Here is a 24,934-nt window from a genome sequence, read left to right as displayed (position 1 = left end):
CCAGCACGGCCAAAAATAAACAGACACATCTTTTTTTTTTCTTTTTAAAGAATTCTTACAACTCAATATATTAAGAAGCTGAATGACCTAACTTAAAATAGGGCAAAAGGTGTACTTCACCAAAGAAAACATATGGATGAAAAGCAATCACAGGAAAAGATGCTCACCATCATTAGACATTAGGTAGATGTAAAATAAAACCAAAATGAGACATTCACACTAGGATGGCTAACATTAAAGACCTGATACTAAGTGCGGATGTGGACGCACAGCAACTGGAACTCTTGAACACTGTTGGGGGAATGCACAATGGTACAGACATCTTAAAAAACATTTTGGCAACCTGTGAAACAAATGTTTACCATGTGACTCAGCAATTCCATAAAAACATATATCCATGCAAAGACTTGTATGTGAATGCTTATTGCAGCTTTATTCATAACTGCCAGAATTTGGAAAGACCCCAAATGACTCTCCACTGGTGAGTGGAAAGACAAGCTATGGTACATCTGTATAACGGAATGCTATTCTCCAACAAAAAGGAATTATCCTCTGAAACATACAACATAGATAAACCTCAAAAACATTACGCTAAGAGAAAGAAGTGAGACACAAAAAAACTACACATTATATGGTTTCATTTGTGTGAAATTCTAGAAAAGGAATTTCTAAAGTGACAGAAAGCAGATCAGTGGTTTTCAGGAATAAGGGGGTGGGTGAGGGGATTTAGTTAAAATACAAACAAGCAGCTTTTTGAGGTGATTAGAAAAGCTCTACACTATGATTATAGGGGTGGTTATAAAGCTCTCAAATTGTATACTTAAACTTGGTAATTTTATTGTATGTCAAATTCAGGGTAACAAAGCTGACCAAACAAACAAGCAGAAAAACAAAACAACATAAAGTGTGGTTTTTGCAGTTAGTCTGGCGTGGGGTCCAGGAACCAGAATTCCTAACAGTTTCTAACATTCTGATATAATGTTAATATTGCTAGTCCTCAGAGAAGTCTTGGTCAAGAGACACTGCCAAAAGTGGTCTATAATAAGGTGGGTATCATCTTAATTTGTGTCCATTCTACACTACCACCTAGCACTCCTAACTTCAAGAACACACATATCCCAGAAAACATTGTGGGTTTTTATAGCTCTTGATATACCTCCTGAAGGCCTGGGGCTTTCAGGACAAAATAGAGGTCTTCTGGGGGTAAATTAAAGTGCTGCAGGTTCAGAAACAAATGTGGCCAGTCAACACATTCCATCTCGGCAACTCAGCTGCACGTTCTTCCCATACCAGGACACCTGGCCTGGAACACAGCTCATACCCATGGCCTTTGCTTATACTGTTCTCTTGCCCTGGAAGATCTTTCCCTGACCTCAACTGCTGAAAATGCACTTGTTCTTTCAGCTTAGTTCAAAGGTTGGTTCCTCTATGAAACCATATGGAATACTTCCTTTTCTACATTCTCATTGTCATTCTTTCCCCTCTCTTCATAGCACTTAAATCTGGTCCTACTTGTCTATCTTAACAAATACTTAACTACAGACTAAAAGTGAAGGGCTGGAAAAAAATATTTCATGCAAACGGAGACCAAAAGAAAGCAGGAGTCGCAATACTCATATCAGATAAAATAGACTTTCAAATAAAGGATGTGAAAAGAGACAAAGAAGGACACTACATAATGATCAAAGGTTCAATGCAAGAAGAAGATATAACAATTATAAATATATATGCACCCAACATAGGAGCACCGCAATATGTACGGCAAACGCTTACAAGTATGAAAGAGGAAATTAATAGTAACACAATAATAGTGGGAGACTTTAATACCCCACTCACAACTATGGATAGATCAACTAAACAGAAAATTAACAAGGAAACACAAACCTTAAATGACACAATGGACCAGCTAGACCTAATTGATATCTACAGGACATTTCGCCCCAAAACAATCAACTTCACCTTTTTCTCAAGTGCACATGGAACCTTCTCCAGAATAGATCACATCCTGGGCCATAAATCTAGTCTTGGAAAATTCACAAAAATTGAAATCATTCCAGTCATCTTTTCTGACCACAGTGCAGTAAGATTAGATCTCAATTACAGGAAAAAAATTGTTAAAAATTCAAACATATGGAGGCTAAATAACACGCTTCTGAATAACCAACAAATCATAGAAGAAATCAAAATATGCATAGAAATGAATGAAAATGAAAACACACCAACCCAAAACCTATGGGACACTGTAAAAGCAGTGCTAAGGGGAAGGTTCATAGCATTACAGGCTTACCTCAAGAAACAAGAAAAAAGTCAAATAAATAACCTAACTCTACACCTAAAGCAATTAGAGAAGGAAGAAATGAAGAACCCCAGGGTTAGTAGAAGGAAAGAAATCTTAAAAATTAGGGCAGAAATAAATGCAAAAGAAATAAAGCTAAAAGCTGGTTTTTTGAAAAAATAAACAAAATTGACAAACCATTAGCAAGACTCATTAAGAAACAAAGAGAGAAGAATCAAATTAACAAAATCAGAAATGAAAATGGAGAGATCACAACAGGTAACACTGAAATACAAAGGATCGTAAGAGACTACTACCAGCAGCTCTATGCCAATAAAATGGACAACTTGGAAGAAATGGACAAATTCTTAGAAAAGTATAACTTTCCAAAACTGAACCAGGAAGAAATAGAAGATCTTAACAGAGCCATCACAAGCAAGGAAATCGAAACTGTAATCAGAAATCTTCCAGCAAACAAAAGCCCAGGACCAGATGGCTTCACAGCTGAATTCTACCAAAAATTTAGAGAAGAGCTAACACCTATCTTACTCAAACTCTTCCAGAAAATTGCAGAAGAAGGTAAACTTTCAAACTCATTCTATGAGGCCACCATCACCCTAATTCCAAAACCTGACAAAGATGCCACAAAAAAAGAAAACTACAGGCCAATATCACTGATAAACATAGATGCAAAAATCCTTAACAAAATTCTAGCAAACAGAATCCAACAACATATTAAAAAAATCATACACCATGACCAAGTGGGCTTTATCCCAGGAATGCAAGGATTCTTTAATATCCGCAAATCAATCAATGTAATACACCACATTAACAAATTGAAAGATAAAAACCATATGATTATCTCAATAGATGCAGAGAAAGCCTTTGACAAAATTCAACACCCATTTATGATTAAAACTCTCCAGAAAGCAGGAATAGAAGGAACATACCTCAACATAATAAAAGCTATATATGACAAACCCACAGCAAGCATTACCCTCAATGGTGAAAAATTGAAAGTATTTCCCCTGAAATCAGGAATAAGATAAGGGTGCCCACTCTCACCACTACTATTCAACATAGTTTTGGAAGTTTTGGCCACAGCAATCAGAGCAGAAAAAGAAGTAAAAGGAATCCAGATAGGAAAAGAAGAAGTGAAACTCTTGCTGTTTGCAGATGACATGATCCTCTACATAGAAAACCCTAAAGACTCTACCAGAAAATTACTAGAGCTAATCAACGAATATAGTAAAGTTGCAGGATATAAAATTAACACACAGAAATCCCTTGCATTTCTATACACTAACAATGAGAAAACAGAAAGAGAAATTAAGGAAACAATACCATTCACCATTGCAACAAAAAGAATAAAATACTTAGGAGTATATCTACCTAAAGAAACAAAAGACCTATACATAGAAAACTATAAAACACTGATGAAAGAAATCAAAGAGGACACAAACAGATGGAGAAACATACCGTGTTCATGGATTGGAAGAATCAATATTGTCAAAATGGCTATACTACCCAAAGCAATCTATAGATTCAATGAAATCCCTATCAAGCTACCAACGATATTCTTCACAGAACTAGAACAAATAATTTCACAATTTGTATGGAAATACAAAAAACCTCGAATAGCCAAAGTAATCTTGAGAAAGAAGAATGGAACTGGAGGAATCAACCTGCCTGACTTCAGACTCTACTACAAAGCCACAGTCATCAAGACAGTATGGTACTGGCACAAAGACAGAAATATAGATCAATGGAACAGAACAGAAAGCCCAGAGATAAATCCACAAACCTATGGACACCTTATCTTTGACAAAGGAGGCAAGGATATACAATGGAAAAAAGACAACCTCTTTAACAAGTGGTGCTGGGAAAACTGGTCAACCACTTGTAAAAGAATGAAACTGGAACACTTTCTAACACCATACACAAAAAATAAACTCAAAATGGATTAAAGATCTAAATGTAAGACCAGAAACTATAAAACTCCTAGAGGAGAACATAGGCAAAACACTCTCTGACATGAATCACAGCAGGATCCTCTATGACCCACCTCCCAGAATATTGGAAATAAAAGCAAAAATAAACAAATGGGACCTAATGAAACTTAAAAGCTTTTGCACAACAAAGGAAACTATAAGTAAGGTGAAAAGACAGCCCTCAGATTGGGAGAAAATAGCAGCAAATGAAGCAACAGACAAAGGATTAATCTCAAAAATATACAAGCAACTCCTGCAGCTCAATTCCAGAAAAATAAATGACCCAATCAAAAAATGGGCCAAAGAACTAAACAGACATATCTCCAAAGAAGACATACAGATGGCTAACAAACACATGAAAAGATGCTCAACATCACTCATTATCAGAGAAATGCAAATCAAAACCACAATGAGGTGCCATTACACTCCAGTCAGGATGGCTGCTATCCAAAAGTCTACAAGCAATAAATGCTGGAGAGGGTGTGGAGAAAAGGGAACCCTCTTACACTGTTGGTGGGAATGCAAACTAGTACAACCACTATGGAGAACAGTGTGGAGATTTCCTAAAAAACTGGAAATAGAACTGCCATATGACCCAGCAATCCCACTTCTGGGCATACACACTGAGGAAACCAGATCTGAAAGAGACACGTGCACCCCAATGTTCATCGCAGCACTGTTTACAATAGCCAGGACATGGAAGCAACCTAGATGCCCATCAGCAGACGAATGGATAAGGAAGCTGTGGTACATATACACCATGGAATATTACTCAGCCATTAAAAAGAATTCATTTGAATCAGTTCTAATGAGATGGATGAAACTGGAGCCCATTATACAGAGTGAAGTAAGCCAGAAAGATAAAGAACATTACAGTATACTAACACATATATATGGAATTTAGAAAGATGATAATGATAACCCTATATGCAAAACAGAAAAAGAGACACAGATGTACAGAACAGACTTTTGGACTCTGTGGGAGAAGGCGAGGGTGGGATGTTTAGAGAGAACAGCATGAACATTATCTATAGTGAAACAGATCACCAGCCCAGGTGGGATGCATGAGACAAGTGCCCGGGCCTGGTGCACCGGGAAGACCCAGAGGAAACGGGTGAAGAGGGAGGTGGGAGGGGGGATCGGGATGGGGAATACATGTAACTCCATGGCTGATTCACGTCAATGTATGACAAAACCCACTGCAATGTTGTGAAATGGTTGGCCTCCAACTAATAAAAATAAATGAAAAAAAAAAACAAACAAAAAAACATTAACTACTGAAAATAGAAGAAAAAAACAACCAAATACTTACTGAATCAAATCAACTTCTAATTAAAAGAATTATTAACAGTGGGGCTATCTGGAAAACAAAGGCATTTGGAGATGCCACTTAGACACCATTTATTCATTAGTCCTTTTTCTCTGGGAGCAGCTCTCTCTCTCCTTCTGCGATCAGCCTGATTAATTTCTGTGGCACTGGTTGGGTCAACTCCACCTCCAGGCCCCAAGGGTGGTCTGGGGATTTAGGTTTGTCCACTCTGAGTCTTCCTTCTAGCCCTCAACTAAGGTTCAAGGAGGGCACATTCCTTAACCCAGACCAACCAGACATCTCCCCAGTGCTCCTTTTGTTTTTTTTAATTAAAAAATTTTTTTGGGCTGCAGTGTGTGGCTTGTGAGATCTTAGCTCCCAGCCTGACCAGGGATTGAACTTGTGACTCCTGCAAAAGCATGGAGTCCTAACCACTGGACTGCCAGGGAAGTCTCCTTCCCAGTGATCTTGCCAAAACCACTCAGAGAGAAGTTTATAATATGGAAATGGAAATACAAAATGGAAAAATCTGTAATACCTTTTACATATAATTAAAAAAGCAAACACAGTAGATAAATAAAATTATTACACAGCACTCATCATAATGTTCAAGTCCACTGTGTGGCGACCCTTACAGTACCTGAAGTAACATGACAGAAGAGTACAAAGGAAACACTAAGGGGACCTTACAAATCTGGTCAGTCACTGAAGACCGCTGTGTACTGGGTTAGCTAAGAGAGACTTTGGGCCAAACAGAGAGAGAAAATACACAACCCTCTGACCTCCAGGTTTTAACAGTGATGAAGGAGGCTTACTCAGGGTTAAAAGTAAACGATATCCAAAAAACAAAACCAGAAGCCAAGGAAAGGTGAACAGAGGCCAGAGATGAACATCAATGGGCTTCAGAAGATTCTGCAGGAAGTGTGCCTGAGTACTTAGCAACATGAGTTCCCCAGGATGAGTGGACAAACGACGCACCAGTCCTTCAGGAGGTGACTTCCGAGAAAGGAGTTGCCTGAGGTCCCCACTCACCTGAGTGATTATGCGCTCTCCATCCTTATAGACCTTTTCTCCTATTACATCCACGATCTTCATTCGTTCTGACACCTGAATCAATGAACACACAAATTCTAAGGAAAAGACCTTAAATAAAAGTCACAAATACTGACAATATCTATACAACATTGAAATGGGCTAGAATAGTATGAATTAAGAAACCTAACAAAAGAATTGTTTTAACAGCTTTTAAGTCCCCATATACAGACTCTAATTAAAATAGGCTTTACCTCTAGTGATTTAAGAAGCGGCACAGATTCAATAAATGATTCAAACATCTTCCTCTTTTTTGCATTGTTTTTCACTATGATCCTTCTAAATGTCACACGGTCCTGTAAGAAATAATATGAAAATTCTGGTGAACGCCTGTATAAGAGAGCATCTGTGATTTAATTAAAACTATGCCACAGCAAAGATTAGAGGTCTTTGGAAGGTACTGGATCAACTGAGTGTTTAATGATATTTCAATTTGAGTCATCACTAGAAGAAAAAGATCTGCAGCATGGACAAGACAGATGTCTCATGTTGTCACTTGCTGTCAAGTACTCAATGAGTGCCACCTATGGGTCATAAATAAAATAAAAAATAAAAAAAGTCCCAAACATTTGTGAGCTCATAGTCACTGTTCAAAACAAAAAGATACACCTTCAAAAAAAAAAAGGAGATAAAACAGTAAGATGGTTCTTGCCCTCAAGGACTTTATAATCTCAATGGAGAAGTAATACAAAATTTATAGGAATAAAAAAACCACAGTTCAAGACTGCATATGAAATTTGCTAGGTGAACTACAGAGACAAAGCAAGTCCTACAAGAATTCTGAGGAGAGAGCGCATTCACAATAGCCTGGCGTGATCAAGGAAAATTTTGCTGCAAAAATATAAATTTGTCTGGTATCCGAAGGGGAGGTAGGTTTTATAAATTAATGGAGAGAGAAAGTAGGAAACTCAAGATGGAAGGCAGGCATGTAAAACATATCTTGACTCCAGCAAGTCAGGGATTCAAACTCAAGACAGTTAACCAGAGTTATGGTCAGGTACTTCTCAAATACATGTATGCGTGTGTGGGGAGGGACATGCAGCCAGGAGAATGTTAATTGCTTAGGCTCCTACAAGGTTAGGCAGTTTTTTATACCTCAGTTAATTGCACCTTTCTTCTACCTTGGGCTCTCAGGAATAGAAAGATTTTTTTTTTTTAAAGTATACTAATAACATCCTAAAGGCTGAAAGAATGAAAAACAGTAAGGGGGTAGGGCAAATTTAGGTGCAGGTTTGCTATTTTAGTATTTTGATGATGGGGTGGGAGCTGGGTGGAGAAAACACATAGAAGACAACTGAGTAGAGATGTCTAAATAGACTTCACTGACTCACATGCCATCAGAATTCCCTGGTCCAATCCCATGCCAAGTTCCATCTGCAGGAGAAATCACCTCCTGTACCCTGCGCTCCTGGTATAAAATGTGGCAGACTCCTACCCTCCCTTCCTAAGTGAAGTGAAGTGGCTCAGTCATGTCCGACTCTTTGCGACCCCATGGACTGTAGCCTACCCGGATCCTTAGTCCATGGGATTTTCCAGGCAAGAATACTGGAGTGGGTTACCATTTCCTTCTCCAGGGGATCTTCCCGACCCAGGGATCGAACCCGGGTCTCCCGCATTGTAGGCAGACGCTTTACTGTCTGAGCTACCAGGGAAGCCCCTTCCCTTCCTAAACTGACATACAAATAATGTCTGTGCCCTGGCATTAAGCCAGACTCTGCCCCCGTTTTCTTCTCCATCTGTCTGCTTGCAAAGAGCCATGCAATCCCTGATTGCTCTCATGGGCTGCACCACTTGCCACTACTTTTTTGAAGTCCAAGGCTGGAGATGTATTAATATCATTTAAAATGTTACTGTTGTACTTTGGAATATCACTCCATTATCTTTAGACTTCAGTTTCCATGTGTTTTCTGGGCCAGTCAAGGCCATGGGTGCTGTGGAAAGACAACACTCAAGATTGAGACAATGGGAGTTATGAAGTTCCCTTCCTTATGTTTGAGTAGACATTGTCAAAACACCAGTATTTCTAAATTCATTTATAATGTTACAAAGTGAAAGTGTTAGCTGCTCAATGGTGTCTGAGCAGAGACTGTGTAGCAGTTGCCCCTGGATTCAATTCAGAATCCAATCTGAGAAACTCAGTGGCAACACCAGGTACTCCCTGATTTAGCCTCAGAAGGCATTTACAAGACCTTGGGAGGCACAAGTGAGAAGTCACACTGTGGAGGACGCTCTCGGGGTCACTCTCCTGAAGGAAGTACTGAAGCGTTGGAAGGGCTTGGACTGTAAAGCAGCAGAAAAAGACATCCAAAAAGATCACTGCTGCTTAAGGCAGCAGGGAGATGAATCTCACTTAAGATAGCAGGAACAGGAAGGAAGACTGCACAGGATAAGGCGAGGAACTAGAAAGGCAGAGCAGGGATCTCAGGAGAGGGAGCTTCAGGAAGAGAAGGGTGGTGAGCAGCCCCACAACCAAGGGGAGCGGGTGCCCCCACTCTGTAGCACCCAACATACGCCAGGCACTAAGGAAATGGCTTCTCTTGTGTCCTTCTGTTTAATTCTCATATCCCAATCAGAAGGCAAGCAGTTTTAATAAATTTCTATTGAGACTTTCAGATTACTTAGGAATGGGTTAATTTCCAAGTGTTTGGAGATCTTCCTGTTATCTTTCTGTTACTGATTTCTGGTTTCATTCCACTGTGGTTAGAGAACACACTGTCTGATTTCAGTTCTTTTCAATTTGCTAACTTTTTATATCCCAGGATATATGTAGTTTATCTCAGTGAACATTCATGATGGGCTTGAAAAGAATGTGTATTCTCTGCTGTTATGTGACATGTCCTATAAATTTCAATTAGACCCTTTTGGTTGATGGTGGTGTTAAATCCTATAACCTTCCTGATTTTCTTTCTAGTTGTTTTATCAATTGTTGAGAAAAGAGTGTTGAAGTCAGCAAATACAGTTGTGGATTTATCTATTTTTTCTTTCAGTCTATCAGTTTTAGCTTTACATATTCTGAAGCTCTGTTGTTTGGTATATACAGATTTAGGGCTTCTATGCTTCTTGGTAGATTAACTCTTTCATTATTATGAAAATAACAGAGTTAGAGTTTCTGTTCCATCTGGTAATTTTCTCTGCCATGAAATCTACTTATCTGATACTAACTTAATTTCTTCTGACTTCTTCTGGTTAGTGTTTGCATAGTATATCTATTACTGTCCTTTTACTTTCAACCTACCTATATTATTATATTTGAGTGAGTTTCTTATAAATATCATATTGTTGGGTCATTTAAGATAATCCATTCTACCAGTCTCTGTCACTTAATTGGCATATACAGATCATCTATAGAGACAAATCATATGTTAGGGCCTACACCTACCATTTTAGTCAATGTTTTCTGTTCTCCCCTCTGGTTTCTGTTCTTCTGTTTCACTTTTCTTGCCCTTCCATAGGTTACCTGAATTACTTTTTAGAATTCCTTTTGATTTGTACAGTTTTTGAGTATATCTTTGCACAGATTACTTTAGTGGTTGCTCTAAGTATTATATTTACATATGTAACTTACCATGGTCTACTGGTGTCAACATTTTAGAAGTGTGAGTAAAGTGTAGAAGCTTAACTTTCATTTAGGCCCCTTTGAAATATTTCCTCTACATACAGTGAGAATCACATAAGACAATGTTATAATTTTGCTTCAAGCATCTAACCTATTTTAGCAAACTAGAGGAGGATAGACTTTTATGTCTATCTATATGTTTACTCTTTTGGTTGTTCTTCATTCTTGATATTTGAAATCTCCTTTTTTCACTTCCGTTCTGTTTACAGAACTTCCTTTAGTCATTCCTTCAAGGTAGGCCTGCTGGTGACAAAGTTTCTGTTTTCTTTTACCTGAGAATATCTTCATTTCTGAAGGATATTCTCATGAGGTATAGAATTTTCAGTTGACAGTTCTTTTCTTTCAGTTCTTGAAAAATGCTGGGATACATGGCAATTAATAAGAAAACCTGGGGAACTCACTGTTATATCCTTCCTTAAGTCTTGAAAGCCCTAACCAGTCCACCTTCTCGTTTCCTTCTCTCAGGGTCGCCTATGTTCGTCTGTTGTATGATATCCAGAGTTTTCTAGCTTTAAGAGGGAAGACTAGGGAGGAATGGGGCTATTCTGTCTTGGCCTAGACTAGAAGTTGTCATCAACGTATTTTAAAACTGAGTTTATTTTCCCCCATTATTTCTTGATCTATGATCTATGTTGAATATTTTAAGCACTGGGTTCCCAAGCGTGTGATGTATTCTTAAGCCAGTGTATACTCATCTCTCAGGACCAATCTTTTTTTTTTTTTTCTTTGTGGCTGTATCACACCACATTCAGGATCCTAGTTCTCTGTGGGAACTAGGAATCAAACCTGAGTCCCCTGCTATGGAAGCAAGGAGTTCTAACCACTGGACTTCCAGGGAAGTCCTGCTCAGTTCAGTTCAGTCGCTCAGTCGTGTCCGACTCTTTGCAACCCCATGAACTGCAGCATGCCAGGCCCCCCTGTCCATCACCAACTCCTGGAGTCCACCCAAACCCATGTCCATTGAGTCGGTGATGCCATCCAACCATCTCATCCTCTGTCGCCCCCTTCTCCTCCTGCCCTCAATCTTTCCCAGCATCAGGGTCTTTTCTAATGAATCAGCTCTTCGCATCAGGTGGCCAAAGTGTTGGAGGTTCAGCTTCAACATCAGTCCTTCCAATGAACACCCAGGACCGATCTCCTTTAGGATGGACTGGTTGGATCTCCTCGCAGTCCAAGGGAATCTCAAGAGTCTTCTCCAACACCACAGTTCAAAAGCATCAATTCTTTGGCACTCAGCTTTCTTGATAGTCCAACTCTCACATCCATACATGACCACTGGAAAAACCACAGCCTTGACTAGACCGACTTTTGTTGGCAAAGTAATGTCTCTGCTTTTTAATAGGCTGTCTAGGTTGGTCATAGCTTTTCTTCCAAGGAGTAAGCGTCTTTTAATTTCATGCCTGCAATCACCATATGCAGTGATTTGGAGCCCGAAAAAATAAACTCGGCCACTGTTTCCCCATCTATTTCCCATGAAGTGATGGGACCAGATGCCATGATCTTAGTTTTCTGAATGCTGAGTTTTAAGCCAACTTTTTCACTCTCCTCTTTCACTTTCATCAAGAGGCTCTTTAGTTCTTCTTCACTTTCTGCCATAAGGTGGTGTCATCTGCATATCTGAGGTTATTGATATTTCTCCCAACAATCTTGATTCCAGCTTGTGCTTCCTCCAGCTCAGCATTTCTCATGATGTACTCTGCATATAAATTAAATCAGTAGGGTGACACTATACAGCCTTGATGTACTCCTTTTCCTATTTGGAACCAGTCTGTTGTTCCATGTCCAGTTCTAACTGCTGCTTCCTGACCTGCATACAGGTTTCTCAGGAGGCAGGTCAGGTGGTCTGGTATTTCCATCTCTTTCAGAATTTTCCACAGTTTATTGTGATCCACACGGTCAAAGGCTTTGGCACAGTCAATAAAGTAGAAATAGATGTTTTTCTGGAACTCTCGTGCTTTTTCGATGATCCAGCAGATGTTGGCAATTTGATCTCTGGTTCCTCTGCCTTTTCTAAAACCAGCTTGACCATCTGAAAGTTCACGGTTCATGTATTGCTGAAGCCTGGCTTGGAGAATTTTGAGCATTACTTTACTAGAGTGTGAGATGAGTGCAATTGTGTGGTAGTTTGACCATTCTTTGGCATTGCCCTTCTTTGGGATTGGAATGAAAACTGACCTTTTCCAGTCCTGTGGCCACTGTTGAGTTTTCCAAATTTGCTGGCATATTGAGTGCAGCACTTTCACTGCATCATCTTTCAGGATTTGAAATAGCTCAACTGGAATTCCATCACCTCCACTAGCTTTGTTCATAGTGATGCTTCCTAAGGCCCACTTGACTTTGCATTCCTGGATGTCTGGCTCTAGGTGAGTGATCACACCATCGTGATTATCTGGGTCATGAAGATCTTTTTTGTACAGTTCTTCTGTGTATTCTTGCCACCTCTTCTTAATAGCTTCTGCTTCTGTTAGGTCCCTACTATTTATGTCCTTTATTGAACCAATCTTTGCATAAAATGTTCCCTTGGTATCTCTAATTTTCTTGAAGAGATTTCTAGTCTTTCCCATTCTATTGTTTTCCTCTATTTCTTTGCACTGATCACTGAGGAAGGCTTTTTTATCTCTCCTTGCTATTCTTTGGAACTCTGCGTTCAAATGGGTATATCTTTCCTTTTCTCCTTCGCTTTTCGCTTCCCTTCTTTTCACAGCTATTTGTAAGGCCTCCGCAGACAGCCATTTTGCTTTTTTGCATTGCTTTTTCTTGGGGATGGTCTTGCTCCCTGTCTCCTGTACAATGTCACGAACATCCATCCATAGTTCATCAGGCACTCTATCAGATCTAGTCCCTTAAATCTATTTCTCACTTCCACTGTATAGTCATAAGGGATTTGATTTAGGTCATACCTGAATGGTCTAGTGGTTTTCTCCACTTTCTTCAATTTCAGTCTGAATTTGGCAATAAGGAGGTCATGATCTGAGCCACAGTCAGCTCCCAGTCTTGTTTTTGCTGACTGTATAGAGCTTCTCCATCTTTGGGTGCAAAGAACACAATCAACCTGACTTCGGTGTCGACCATCTGGTGATGTCCATGTGTAGTCTTGTCTTGTGTTGTTGGAAGAGGGTGTTTGCTATGACCAGTGCGTTCTCTTGGCAGAACTCTATTAGCCTTTGCCCTGCTTCATTCTGTACTCCAAGGCCAAATTTGCCTATTACTCCACGTGTTTCTTGACTTCCTACTTTTGCATTCCAGTTCCCTATAATGAAAAGGACATCTTTTTTGGGTGTCAGTTCTAGAAGGTTTTGTAGGTCTTCGTAGAACTGTTCAACTTCAGCTTCTTCAGTGTTACTGGTTGGGGCACAGACTTGGATTACCGTGATGTTGAATGGTTTGCCTTGGAAACGAACAGGGATCCTTCTGTCGTGTTTGAGACTGCATCCAAGTACCGCATTTTGGACTCTTTTGTTGACTATGATGGCTACTCCATTTCTTCTAAGGGATTCCTGCCCACAGTAGTAGATATAATGGTCATCTGAGTTAAATTCACCCATTCCAGTCCATCTTAGTTTGCTGATTCCTAGAATGTCGATGTTCACTCTTGTCATCTCCTGTTTGACCACTTCCAATTTGCCTTGATTCATGGACCTAATATTCCAGCTTCCTATGCAATGTTGCTCTTTATAGCATCAAACCTTGCTTCTATCACCAGTCCCATCCACAACCGGGTGTTTTTGCTTTGGCTCTATCCCTTCATTCTTTCTGCAAAATCCTGCTCAGGAGCATTCTTTTTTTTTTTTTTTTTTAAGGAGCATTCTTAATTCTGCACTAGTATAGCACAATAAAGTGCTTTAGTATGTCTTTAAAATGTGATTTTTTTTTTTTTTAGGAAATATATTGATAATTTCAATGTATACATTTAATTCTGCTTATAGGGTAAATGGAAACAAATTACCATAGAGGTGAACATTTTAAAAACGAAATCTGGAATTTGTACAAGAGGATGATTCTTTTAAGAAGGAAAAATTATATATTTTGAAGGCTTGATACTGAAGGATGCAAGGTGGGTCATTATTAATAGAGGATAGGACCTTAGCAGTCAATGCCTAAGATATTCTGGGAAAGTTCTGTTTCCCAGAACATGGCTGTCAGCCTTTCTGGTCATCTAAATCTACTGACTATTGGCATGGACCAATGAATAAACAGATGGTCAAACACCATCTGTTAGTGAAAAGTTAGTCCTAGGATAGTTAGAGATGGAAAACATTTTTGGCAGAGCTTTCAATGACACTTATTTTTCTAGACTGGTCTCTTCTGTAGTTATCCTTCTTCTCTCTGCTTATCTGATAAAAACATAAGAAGAAAATGCGGTAAGAGCTGACACAACTGCTAGGTCACAAGACTCAGTTTTTTCCATGTAATTTGGAATAAACAGTCTGTTGACAAATCACTTCAGGGAAATGGAAAAACACATAGGTTAAAATCTTCCACAGTGTCTTTCAGATAACCAGCTATAAAATATACTGTGAACAAACAGCCAAGGACAGAGACCCAGAAGTCAGGGAGAGTAATACCATGCTATGCAAGGAGAACGATTTCTCTAACTCACCAGTCCCCAAAGGGAGCCTTCTGAAGTGGCGACAATGGTAGCAGCTCTCGGGGTATTGTACATCAGAGCTAGTTCTCCAAAACTTCCATGGTTGTCATACTGACCAACGGAGCGGGTTTGATTACCTTTTGTTACTAAAATATCATAGGTTCCCCTGGAAATATAAGAAACAACTTCATTTATAATGGGCAGGTATACACGAATAGAAGGTATATATGATATACAATGTTGTTATTGGGGGAATTCCAACAGATTTTTTGCTAGTATATAGAAATATAATAGATTTTTGCATTTGACTTAGTATTGTGTGATCTTGCTAAACTCATTTATTAGTTCTAATGAGTGAACTTGGCATTTTCTAGAGGATCATGTCATCCACAAACAAAGACAGCTTTATTTTTCTTCCTTTCCAACCTGTATGCCCTTCCTCCCTCCCATCAGTTCTTCTTTCCTCACTCCCTCTTCTTCCTTGCTTTATTGCATCAGCTAGGACCTATAGTGTAATACTGCATGAAGAGGTGAAAGCAGACATGCTTCTCTGGTTCTCCATCTTAAAGGGAAAACATTCAGTTTTTCACCATTAAGTATGAAGTTAGCTATAGATTTTTTAAAATAAATACCTTTAATTAGATCGGATAAAAGTCCCTTCTAAAAAAAAAAAAAAGTCCCTCCTACTCCTATTTTGCTGAGTTTTTACCATGAAAAGGTGCTAAACTTTGTCAAATGCTTTTCCCGGAGGTACTGAAATGACTGGTTGGGTTTTCTTTTGTAGTCTGTTGAAAACTAGGATGTAGAACTGATTAAAATTTTTTTAAAATACAATTTTCTCTCCATTGAGTGTTCACTAACAGTGGCTAAAGAAAAATATTCACAATGGACAGCATTTGGAGAAATAGGCACTCTCAATACACCACTGAAGCAAATGTAAACATTTCCAAATTTCTCCAAGATAATTAACAACAGAACAAATTCCTTGGAGAGACCCTTTTACACACAGTAATTTCATTTCTAGGCATTCTAAAGGAGATAATAGAAGATACTGGAAAATATTTAACTGCAAGGATGCTCACCAGGTAATATTTATAACAGCAAAAATCACAATTTAATCTGCTAACAATAAGATGGGTCAAATATATGTCTATATTGATATTATGCAGTCAATATAAACGATGACATAGAATAATATTGTATCCTATGGCAAACCACTTCAAACAGATTTTTAAAATCAAGCCAATGTACATGAAAACATATATATAAATTTAATAAAGCGTTAACTACATTTTACGTGTTTGATTGTTATCAGCTTTGAAGCCCTACCACTCCAATACTTTTTCCTCTTCTGTCTCACATCTGGGAAAGTTGATAAGAAAACTTAGGTGCCCCCTCATGTGGTGTTTATGGGAAATCCAAATCAGACAAGAGCCTGCCCACATACAAGAGTACTCTACCTCAGCTCTACCTTCTAATACCATGAAATACCAAGCCAGTCACCTCTCTGTGCTGCCTCAAGTCATTTCTGAACCTCCTGGGAACCTACCCTGTTCACCTTTAAAACACACATTATGAGAATGATCAATCTTTTCATAGCCTTTTAGTCTGTGTGTGTGGTATGATCAGTCTTGATATCTGAACCAAATTTGGGGTAATGGATCTGACCAAACAGTAAGGCAAAGGGGAAAAAAAGAAAAAATATACTCTGGTGATAAAATTAGGGCAAAATTACTTTTTTCCCTGTTTTGCTTGTTTTTTTTTTTTCTTAAATTTCCTACAAAGAGCCTCCACGTGTCTGATAAAAATCACTAGGTATCACATGTTACACAAGAAGCAAAGAAGTGGTGATATAACTTAAAAATTTTTTTCTGCCACTACTCATAGAATTCTATGAAGGAAGCCTAAGCATGACAGATAAAAGTAAAAGACTCTTTAAGACTATATTATTTGTATCATCTTTCCTCTTTAAATAAAACATTTCCTTCCTAACTCTAATTGGAATCATTTGTCACGGTATCAAGGGCCCAAAAGTTATCTAAGGAATACATTCTTGAACATTTTTCTGAATGAGCAAAAGGCTTCGATAAGAAAGGGGACAGTTGAATCTAGTACAGCTACTTGATACAGATAAAAAGACCCTTAAAAATCAGGAAAACAATTGGAAAAAATTGAATAAGATCTGCACAGTAGATGAGGGTACTGTATAAAATGTTAGTATCTGATTTTCATAATTGGTTTATGCTTATGTAAGAAAATGTCCTATTTTAGGAAATATATACATATATTTGGAGATAAAAGGGCTTATACCTGCAACTTACTTTCAAACACAAAGCTAATCTGGTAAAACATTAACCCGGAGAACCTAGGTTTCTAAGAATTTTTTGTACTATTTGTGTAACAATTCTGTAACTGTGAAATTACTTGAAAAGACAAAATGAAAAATAACTAATGGAAGATACCGGTGAAGCAACATCTTATTGATCCTAAACTCTGGTGAGAGTGTTCTTTTCAGGACTGAGAGGGAGTCAGAGGGAGTCCCCCAGATGGTGTCAATAGTAACAGCTCAAGAGGTGAGGACACCCCAGGGTGAGCAGGTTAAACCCCCAGGTTTCATGTCTCCCAACAGACCTAAACCTGGGACAGAGCCAAAAGGGGCCAGAGGTATGGAGGCTGAGGAAATACACTCAAGTATAAAGTCAGGCTAGGACTGAATGATCTGGATGACAATAAAGTGTCATGGAAATGACTTCTCTCGGACACTTGCAAATAGCATGTTTATAAAGGCATCTTGCACAGCTCACCTAATTGCAGATAGTGCAACCCAAGTACGTGCTGTACTGAGGCCTCAGGGCAGCAAAAGACAGAGAAGGGCGGGCTGTGGGCGGAGGCGGCACACTCTGAGGAGCTTGTTCACTGGCCCTCAGTCCTGTCTGGGCTGAACAAGGCGCAGGGTAAAGCACCTGCCCTGAACCGCGAATCTTACTAAGCACAGGTGTACAACTACAGAACACCATCTCCTACCGTTCAATGACATAAAAGTTGTCTCCATCATCTCCTTGGTCAATGACATGCTCATCAACTTTGACCGTCCTTTCAAACATGGCATCAAGGACTTGGGATAGCTGTTCCTGCAGGGAACACACAAGGAGAAAAGATGGCCTTTACATTTATGAGGGAAAAAAATAAACTGTTTATCTCAGATGGTGACTACATGGGAGAAGTCCTCACATCAGACTATCCCCCACATCCAAGCAGAAATCTAAGGGTCTGAAACAAATGCCTTCCTGTGGCCATTCAGCTTTGCACGTCCACATACACAGCCCAGTTACCAAGCTCTCTGAGGCAGTATCGCTTGTGGCGGGAAAAAAAAAATTTCTACAATTTACATGAAAACAGGCATCTAAACCATGGTGCCTATTCATCCAGCCACACCCACAAGACTGTCACCTGCCTTGATGACACGTGGACAGCCATGATGGCTCTACTGTATCACGTGTAATGTTATGACGCCACCTTCCTACAGGTGTTGATCTTAACAGGATCATCAAATCTAACAGACTGAGATGTTTCAGAGGTTATCTCGTGGAGCAGCACAGCTGCCCTTCCTAGTCAAGCACATCACTTAATCTGAGTCTGTTTCTTCATTACAAAAAAGTGTTTAATAAATAGCTTCCAGCTCATCAACTTTCATGACTAAAGGAGAAAAATCTACGGAAAATATTTATCACATAATAGGTACTTAATAAATAAGCTCTATTATCAGACACTTAATATTGCTATAGTTATTTACATACAACACATACAATGATTTACCAGTATTACCTGCAATAACCAGAAGGTAACTGCACCAACAAGTATTAAAATAATCAAAACAAAACAGTGCTATTAAATTCTAACAATACAGTGGTCTCAGTCTAGGGCCAGCATCCCTCTGCCAGTGACTGTTGAGCATATGCGCATGCTAAGTTAGCTTCAGTCGTGTCCAACTCTGTGTGACCCTATGAACTGCAGCCCACCAGGCTCCTCTGTCCATGGGATTGTCCAGGCAAGACTACTAGAGTGGGTTGCTGTGCCCTTCTCCAGGGGATCTTGCCAACCCAGGGATCAAATTTTCATCTCTTATGTCTCCTGCATTAGCCGGCAGGTTCTTTAACACTAGCACCGCCTGGGAAGCCCCAGTGACTGTTAGGGAGCACTAGAGACCAGTTTCAACTCACAGAAAGACTTTCTCTTTGGAGGAATGTGGATTGAAGGCTTGGCAAGGAAATAATTTTATTGCTGAATAATTCCATATGATTTAGCATTTTGCTACTTAAAATAATGTATCACCAACAAGCAGCTCTTTAGTTCCATAGTTCCATGGGTGGTGAATACTGTACAAGCTGACAGATACTACAAAAGAAGGCTTGCTACTCGTGTGTCCACATTCATGTGGAGTGTGAGCCCAGTGTTGCCTGAAACCTCACATTTAATTACAGGTAATCTACACCTGGTGTGTATGGCCTGTGGCCTGTCCACTGGCAGCCTCATGTTCTGAGTAACAAATCTTCTGGCCCAGACTCTTCAAAAACATCCGTGTCATGAGATATAGAATAATATATGGGGGAAGCATTCTGGGTTAGAGGGGACTAAAGTCATGCCATGACAACCAAAAGCAACATGTGATTCAGGACTGGAAAACAAAACAAAAAAGCTATAGAAAACTTTCCTGGGAAAAGCTTAATATGGACTGTACTTAGATATTATTATTACAACAGTGTTAAATTTCTTGGGCTTAATAATGATAGTATGTTAATGGAGGAGAATATCTTTGTTCTTGGAAAATATAACTTAAGGCATTTAGTGGCTAAGAGCCATGATGTCCTCAATATATTCATAAATGGTTCAGGACCTTAAAAAGCAGTTTATACGTACCTATATATGTGCATACATATACACATAAGAGACAGAGTAAATATGGCAAAACGTTAACAACTGGTCAATCTAGGTAAAGAATATACACAAGTTTTGATTTTTCCGTAAATTTGAAAATTTAAACACAAAAGTTTGAAAAGCAAATTGTTTTTAAAGTGGAAACAAATACACTCACTGGAATGGCTAAAATTTTAAAAGACGGATAATATCAAAAGTTGGTAAGGATATAGAACAACTGGAAATATCATATATTGTTGGAAGGAATACAAAATGGTAAAATCACTTTGAAAAAGATCCAGCAGTTTTTTATAAAATAAAAAATACATCTACCCTATGACTCAGCTATTTTTGTCCTCGGGTGTTTTACTGAAGAGCACAAAATGTCCACAGCATTATTATCAAGAGTTAAAAACCAAGAAATAGACCAGGTATCCATTGTCAGAAAAATGAATAAGCAAACTGTCATCTTCATATAATGGAATACTACTCAGAAATAAAAGGGAATGAACTAACATCATGCACAATGACACACTGACATCATGGATCCCTCGAGCTGATCCTCTGAGAAGGACACAGTATAATTTCTACAGTAGCCTGGCCAAGATGTACAACCACATTTCAATCGTGAAGAAACATCAAACAAATTCAAATTGAGGTATATGCTATAATGTAACTAACCAGCACTCTTCAAACTGTCAAGATTATGAAATACAAGAAAGGACTGAAAACTATCAGAAACTGGAGGAGACTATGGAAAAATAACAACCAAAATGGGATTTTGGTTGCAATATGGGATTCTGGACTGGATCATTAACTATGGGGAAAAAAAAACATTAGGGAAAAAACTGATGAAATCTGAACAAGGTTTTTAGTTTAATTAATGATATTTTAATAATGTAAATTCCCTGGTTTTGATAACTGTACCATGGTTACGTAAGATGCTAACATTGGGGAAACTTAGATGAGGGCCATATGGGAACTCTTTACTATGTTCACTTTTTTGTGAGGCTAAAACTAGTTCAAAATAACAAATGAAAAAATAAAATGGAATGCTGAACAACACGAAATAATCTCAAAAATATTGTGCTGAGCAAAAGGAGTTTCTCACAACAGAGAGAAATCTTGTATGATTTATTATATGAAATCTTATATGATTTCATATCTTGTACGATTCCACTTACATGAAATTCTAGAAGGCAAAATGAATTTATGGTAGAATAAATCAAAATAGAAGTTGCCTCTATGGGGAGGGGAACAAGAATTGATCATGAAAGGGCATGAGGAAAGTTTCTGAAGTGGTAGTAATATTCTGTATCTTTTTTCTGGCTGCATACATTGTGTGGCATGCGAAACTTTAGCTCCCTGATAAGTGCCTGCATTTGGAGTGCAGTCTTAGTCTTAGCGACTGGACCGCCAGGGAAGTCCTAACTTCTATAATCTTCTTTCTTTTTAAAAAATATTTATTTTTATGTATTTGGCTGTGCTGGGTCTTAACTGCAGTATCTAGTTTCCTGACCAGGGATTGAACTCGGGCCCTCTACATTGGGACTGCAGAGTCTTAGCCACTGAACTATCAGGGAAGTCCCCAAAATTCTATATTCTTGACAGGGGCTTGGATTACTTAAAGGTATACATTTGTCAAACCTAAGTGAATGTACATTTAAAACTCATGCATGCGTTTCATTACATGTAAACAGCAACAAACAAATATTGAACTCCAGTTCATGATATGAATACCAAAATTTTTAAGGCAACTATACTGACACTATCCAAAAAAAATAAGATGGGTTAATGTAGGGCAGCAAACAGCTGACTGTAAACGTTTTACTGGAACACAGCCATACACTTTCATTTATTCATTGCCTATGGCTGCTTTCCTGCTAAAATAATGAAGTTCAGCACTTGTGACAGAAATGTTTCCTATTTGCTATGGGCTTCCCTGGTGGCTCAGATGGTAAAGAATTCATTTGCAATGAGAGAGACCTGGGTTCGATACCCCGGTTGGGAAGATACCCTGGAAGAGGGCATGGCAACCCACTCTGGTATTCTTGCCTGGAGAATCCCCATGGACAGAGAAGCCTGGTGGGCTGCAGTCCAGGGGGTCCCAAAGAGTCGGACACAACTAGTGACTAAGCACAGCACACATCTGGTTCTTCTAGCAAAAGGTTGCCAACCCCTTTGTTGAGGGTAGATGGCATATAACACAACAAGCATAGTAAAGTGTTAATGTTAGAATCAAGGCAGAGGATAAATACACGTTCTGTAAAACCCTTCTCACTTCGTTGTATTTGAACATTTTCAAGATAAAATGTCAGAAAAATATAATTAAATTTGAAAAATTTATTTTTCAATACTGAAATGGTAAAATGATGTTCTTCATCACTAAGAAAAATCTGAATACTAGACTGACATAACAACTTCCTTTGGAACATCTGCTAGTATAACATTTACCAGGGGTTTTATTCACAGTAGATAAAGAAGTAAGTCCCTTTTCTATTGATACAGATGGGTCTTCCAGGGAAAACAACAGACAGACTAGTATTTATTACAACCAGCCTTTCCTTGAACTCACTGTTCTTGTTTTATTCAGTCTTAGACTAATAGATTTCTGATTAAAGTTCCAGCTATCCCTATAACCACAAAGCTACCAAACAGTCTGGTTTTTACAGACGCCAGGAATACATCATGGACTCATGTCTGACCAATCCAGTTCCCAGAGGGCTGTGGGAATATCTTCAGAAGACTTTATTTGCAGGAACTGGGTAGTAGGAAAATTCTATTTCCCATCCCTTCTGTCTCTGCACATTCTGGGATTCCCCAGCAGGCCCAGCAATTCAGTCATCCATGGGCCTTCAGCACATGGCCCTCAAAGTACTGAAGAAATAGGAAATTTGAAGCACCTCTGTGCTCAGGAGGCAGCCCTGTTCTCCATCTTCACCAAGAAGGGGAAGACAGGCACACACAGATCCTGTGCGGAGCCCGATAGACACATACCACTCTGTGTGTCCCAGTCCTGGGGTCTAAACTGAGAATAATCACAAGAGATGCCTCACACCAAAGAGGTGAGAAGTCACCCACTTCCAGTGTGTAACTGCTACTGGTAAGGAGGACACCACACTGGCATCTTTAGAGAAATTACTCTGCAGCATAAATAAAGATCCTCCGAACTAAGCCAGGGTCATGCAAACCTGAGCATTTCCTTTTGACATGACCCAAATGCATGGTCCGCAAATCGTACTGCCTTGGAGGAAGTACCAAAGCAGTTCAGAGAAATATTAAAAGTCATCTGTGTTTAGCTATAGTGCTAAACACAATGCAAAAGAAGCAGCTAAGGTTTTATTGCCTCATATGGCTGTGGCTAAGATGCTAAAAACTGTTTAAATAATGAAAAGCTAAAAGACAAAAATATTTTACAAAGTCAGTGCTACCGGATCAAGATTTTTGAAGAGAAGAATATCTTTGCAAGCTTCCTGAAGTCTGCACCGCTGTTGATCTGTTTTAGGATGAATCACCTGCCAATCCAAAGAAAACAAGGGAAATTTTAATATTCCATTTAAAAATATTACTTAACTTACAAATTAAAATATTTCTTTCTCCTAAAAATGGGAAAAATTAAGAGTATGTTTACCATAATTTTAATTTTATACAAATACCAAGCAGCACCCTGATCGTGGACAGGCAATGGGATGGGGGTATGGCTGGCAGCAAGTCAGCTATCCGCTGGGAGCCCCAGAATCCCCATCCGTAAGGCAGAAGGTTACACGTTCATTCATTCAACAAACATTTGCATCAGCTAGGTGCCAGGCACCATCTCAGCTCTGAGGACAGAGCAGTGAACACAAGACATAAACACCTGCTCTCACCATCAATAAACACATGAAGTATGGTAGAGAGTGGTAGGGCCAAGGAGAAAAATAAGGCCGGGCAGGGTGATTAAAAGTGTGTGCACACGCAGGCCTGTGTCCAGATGAGGCCTGAGGAGGTGACCTTTGTGTCAAGACCCTAAGGAACTGAGGACAACCTGTGGGGGTGAGTCATGTGGACGTCTCTGTGAAGACGACCTCAAGCAGAAGGAATAGCAAATGGAAACAATATGTTGGGTGAATAGCATGTTTGAGAAAAACCAGGAGACAGGTGTGACTGACAAAGAGCGAGGGGAAAAGATCAGGAAGAGACCTGGTTTGGGGGTTAGGTGGAGGGCAACGTAAATCACAGAACTGGAACTTTTCTCTAGTGACATGGGGGCAATCTCAGGGTTCTGACTGAGGAAGGAAAGAGATCTGACTGATGATTTTAAAGGCTCAAGTTGGTTCCTAAGTGAAGAACAGCCTTGAGGGACACAGGAGCAGAAGCCAGGAAGCGTCTGAGATTATCCTAGTGTTAAACTTATGATCAAGGTGGTAGCCATGGAGGTGTTGAGAAGTACTGGAATTTTGGATATGATCTGAAGACTGAGCCCACTGGATTTGCTGAAAAATTGAATGCGGGTATAAAAAATTAAGAGGAGCTGAGGGTGACCTTAAAATTTTGGACCTGAGCAACAGGAAGGATAGAGCTGCCATTTAATAAGCTGGGGAAGACTGTGGGTGAGAAAGAATGTCTCAGTGGAAATCATCAGGAGCTTACTGTAAGCTGTCTATTGAAATCTAAATGGAGATGGCAAGTAAACAACCACTGTATGAGCAGGAGTTCAAACATCGACAAACTTAGTATTACCAGTAATATTAGTGGTGCCTACAAAATCAGAGTTGCCATAGAATTAAATGAGCTGATACAGGCAGTGTTTAAAATAGAACCCGGCATTCAGTAGGTGCTCAATAATTATTACTACTACCACTAATACTATAGATAGTCAATGCTTGTTTTTCGAACTAAAAAAGAATTATTGCCCAGCAACGATGTTATAATTGAAAAACCTATTAAGCACCATCCTAAATATTGTCTTCACCCTAAAAAATCTACATCACTTAATTTAGACCAGAAATAACAGATGTCAAAGTGCTAAGTAATTTAAATTTATAATATTAGTCAGTTGAAAAAGTTTTAACTTTTAAAAGTCTTTTCAAAATTTTATAACATCAAGAATGAAAAATTTAAAAACCTACATGTCTATTATATTCACACAATGGTAGCATTTTATTATTAG

The 24,934-nt window shown here is 39.0% G+C and overlaps 1 protein-coding gene across 1 annotated transcript in view; it reads right to left on the bottom strand.

Annotated features, from left to right (window-relative positions):
* The window catches only part of PRKAR2A (protein kinase cAMP-dependent type II regulatory subunit alpha), a 70,439-nt gene that overhangs the window by 10,676 nt on the left and 34,829 nt on the right, over positions 1–24,934 (bottom strand). Inside the window, exons 4-8 of the mRNA XM_043885668.1 lie at positions 23,217–23,300; positions 17,896–18,002; positions 14,884–15,037; positions 6,862–6,963; positions 6,608–6,682 (exon numbers count right to left, since the gene is read on the bottom strand). Coding sequence (XP_043741603.1) covers positions 6,608–6,682; positions 6,862–6,963; positions 14,884–15,037; positions 17,896–18,002; positions 23,217–23,300 — 522 coding nt within the window. The remainder of the gene's footprint in view (positions 1–6,607; positions 6,683–6,861; positions 6,964–14,883; positions 15,038–17,895; positions 18,003–23,216; positions 23,301–24,934) is intronic.

This window comes from Cervus elaphus, chromosome 24 (genome assembly GCF_910594005.1).
Source record: "Cervus elaphus chromosome 24, mCerEla1.1, whole genome shotgun sequence".
NCBI lineage: Eukaryota > Metazoa > Chordata > Mammalia > Artiodactyla > Cervidae > Cervus > Cervus elaphus.
The sequence above is the reverse complement of the archived record's forward strand: the minus strand, read 5'-3'. Positions and strand labels throughout refer to the sequence as shown.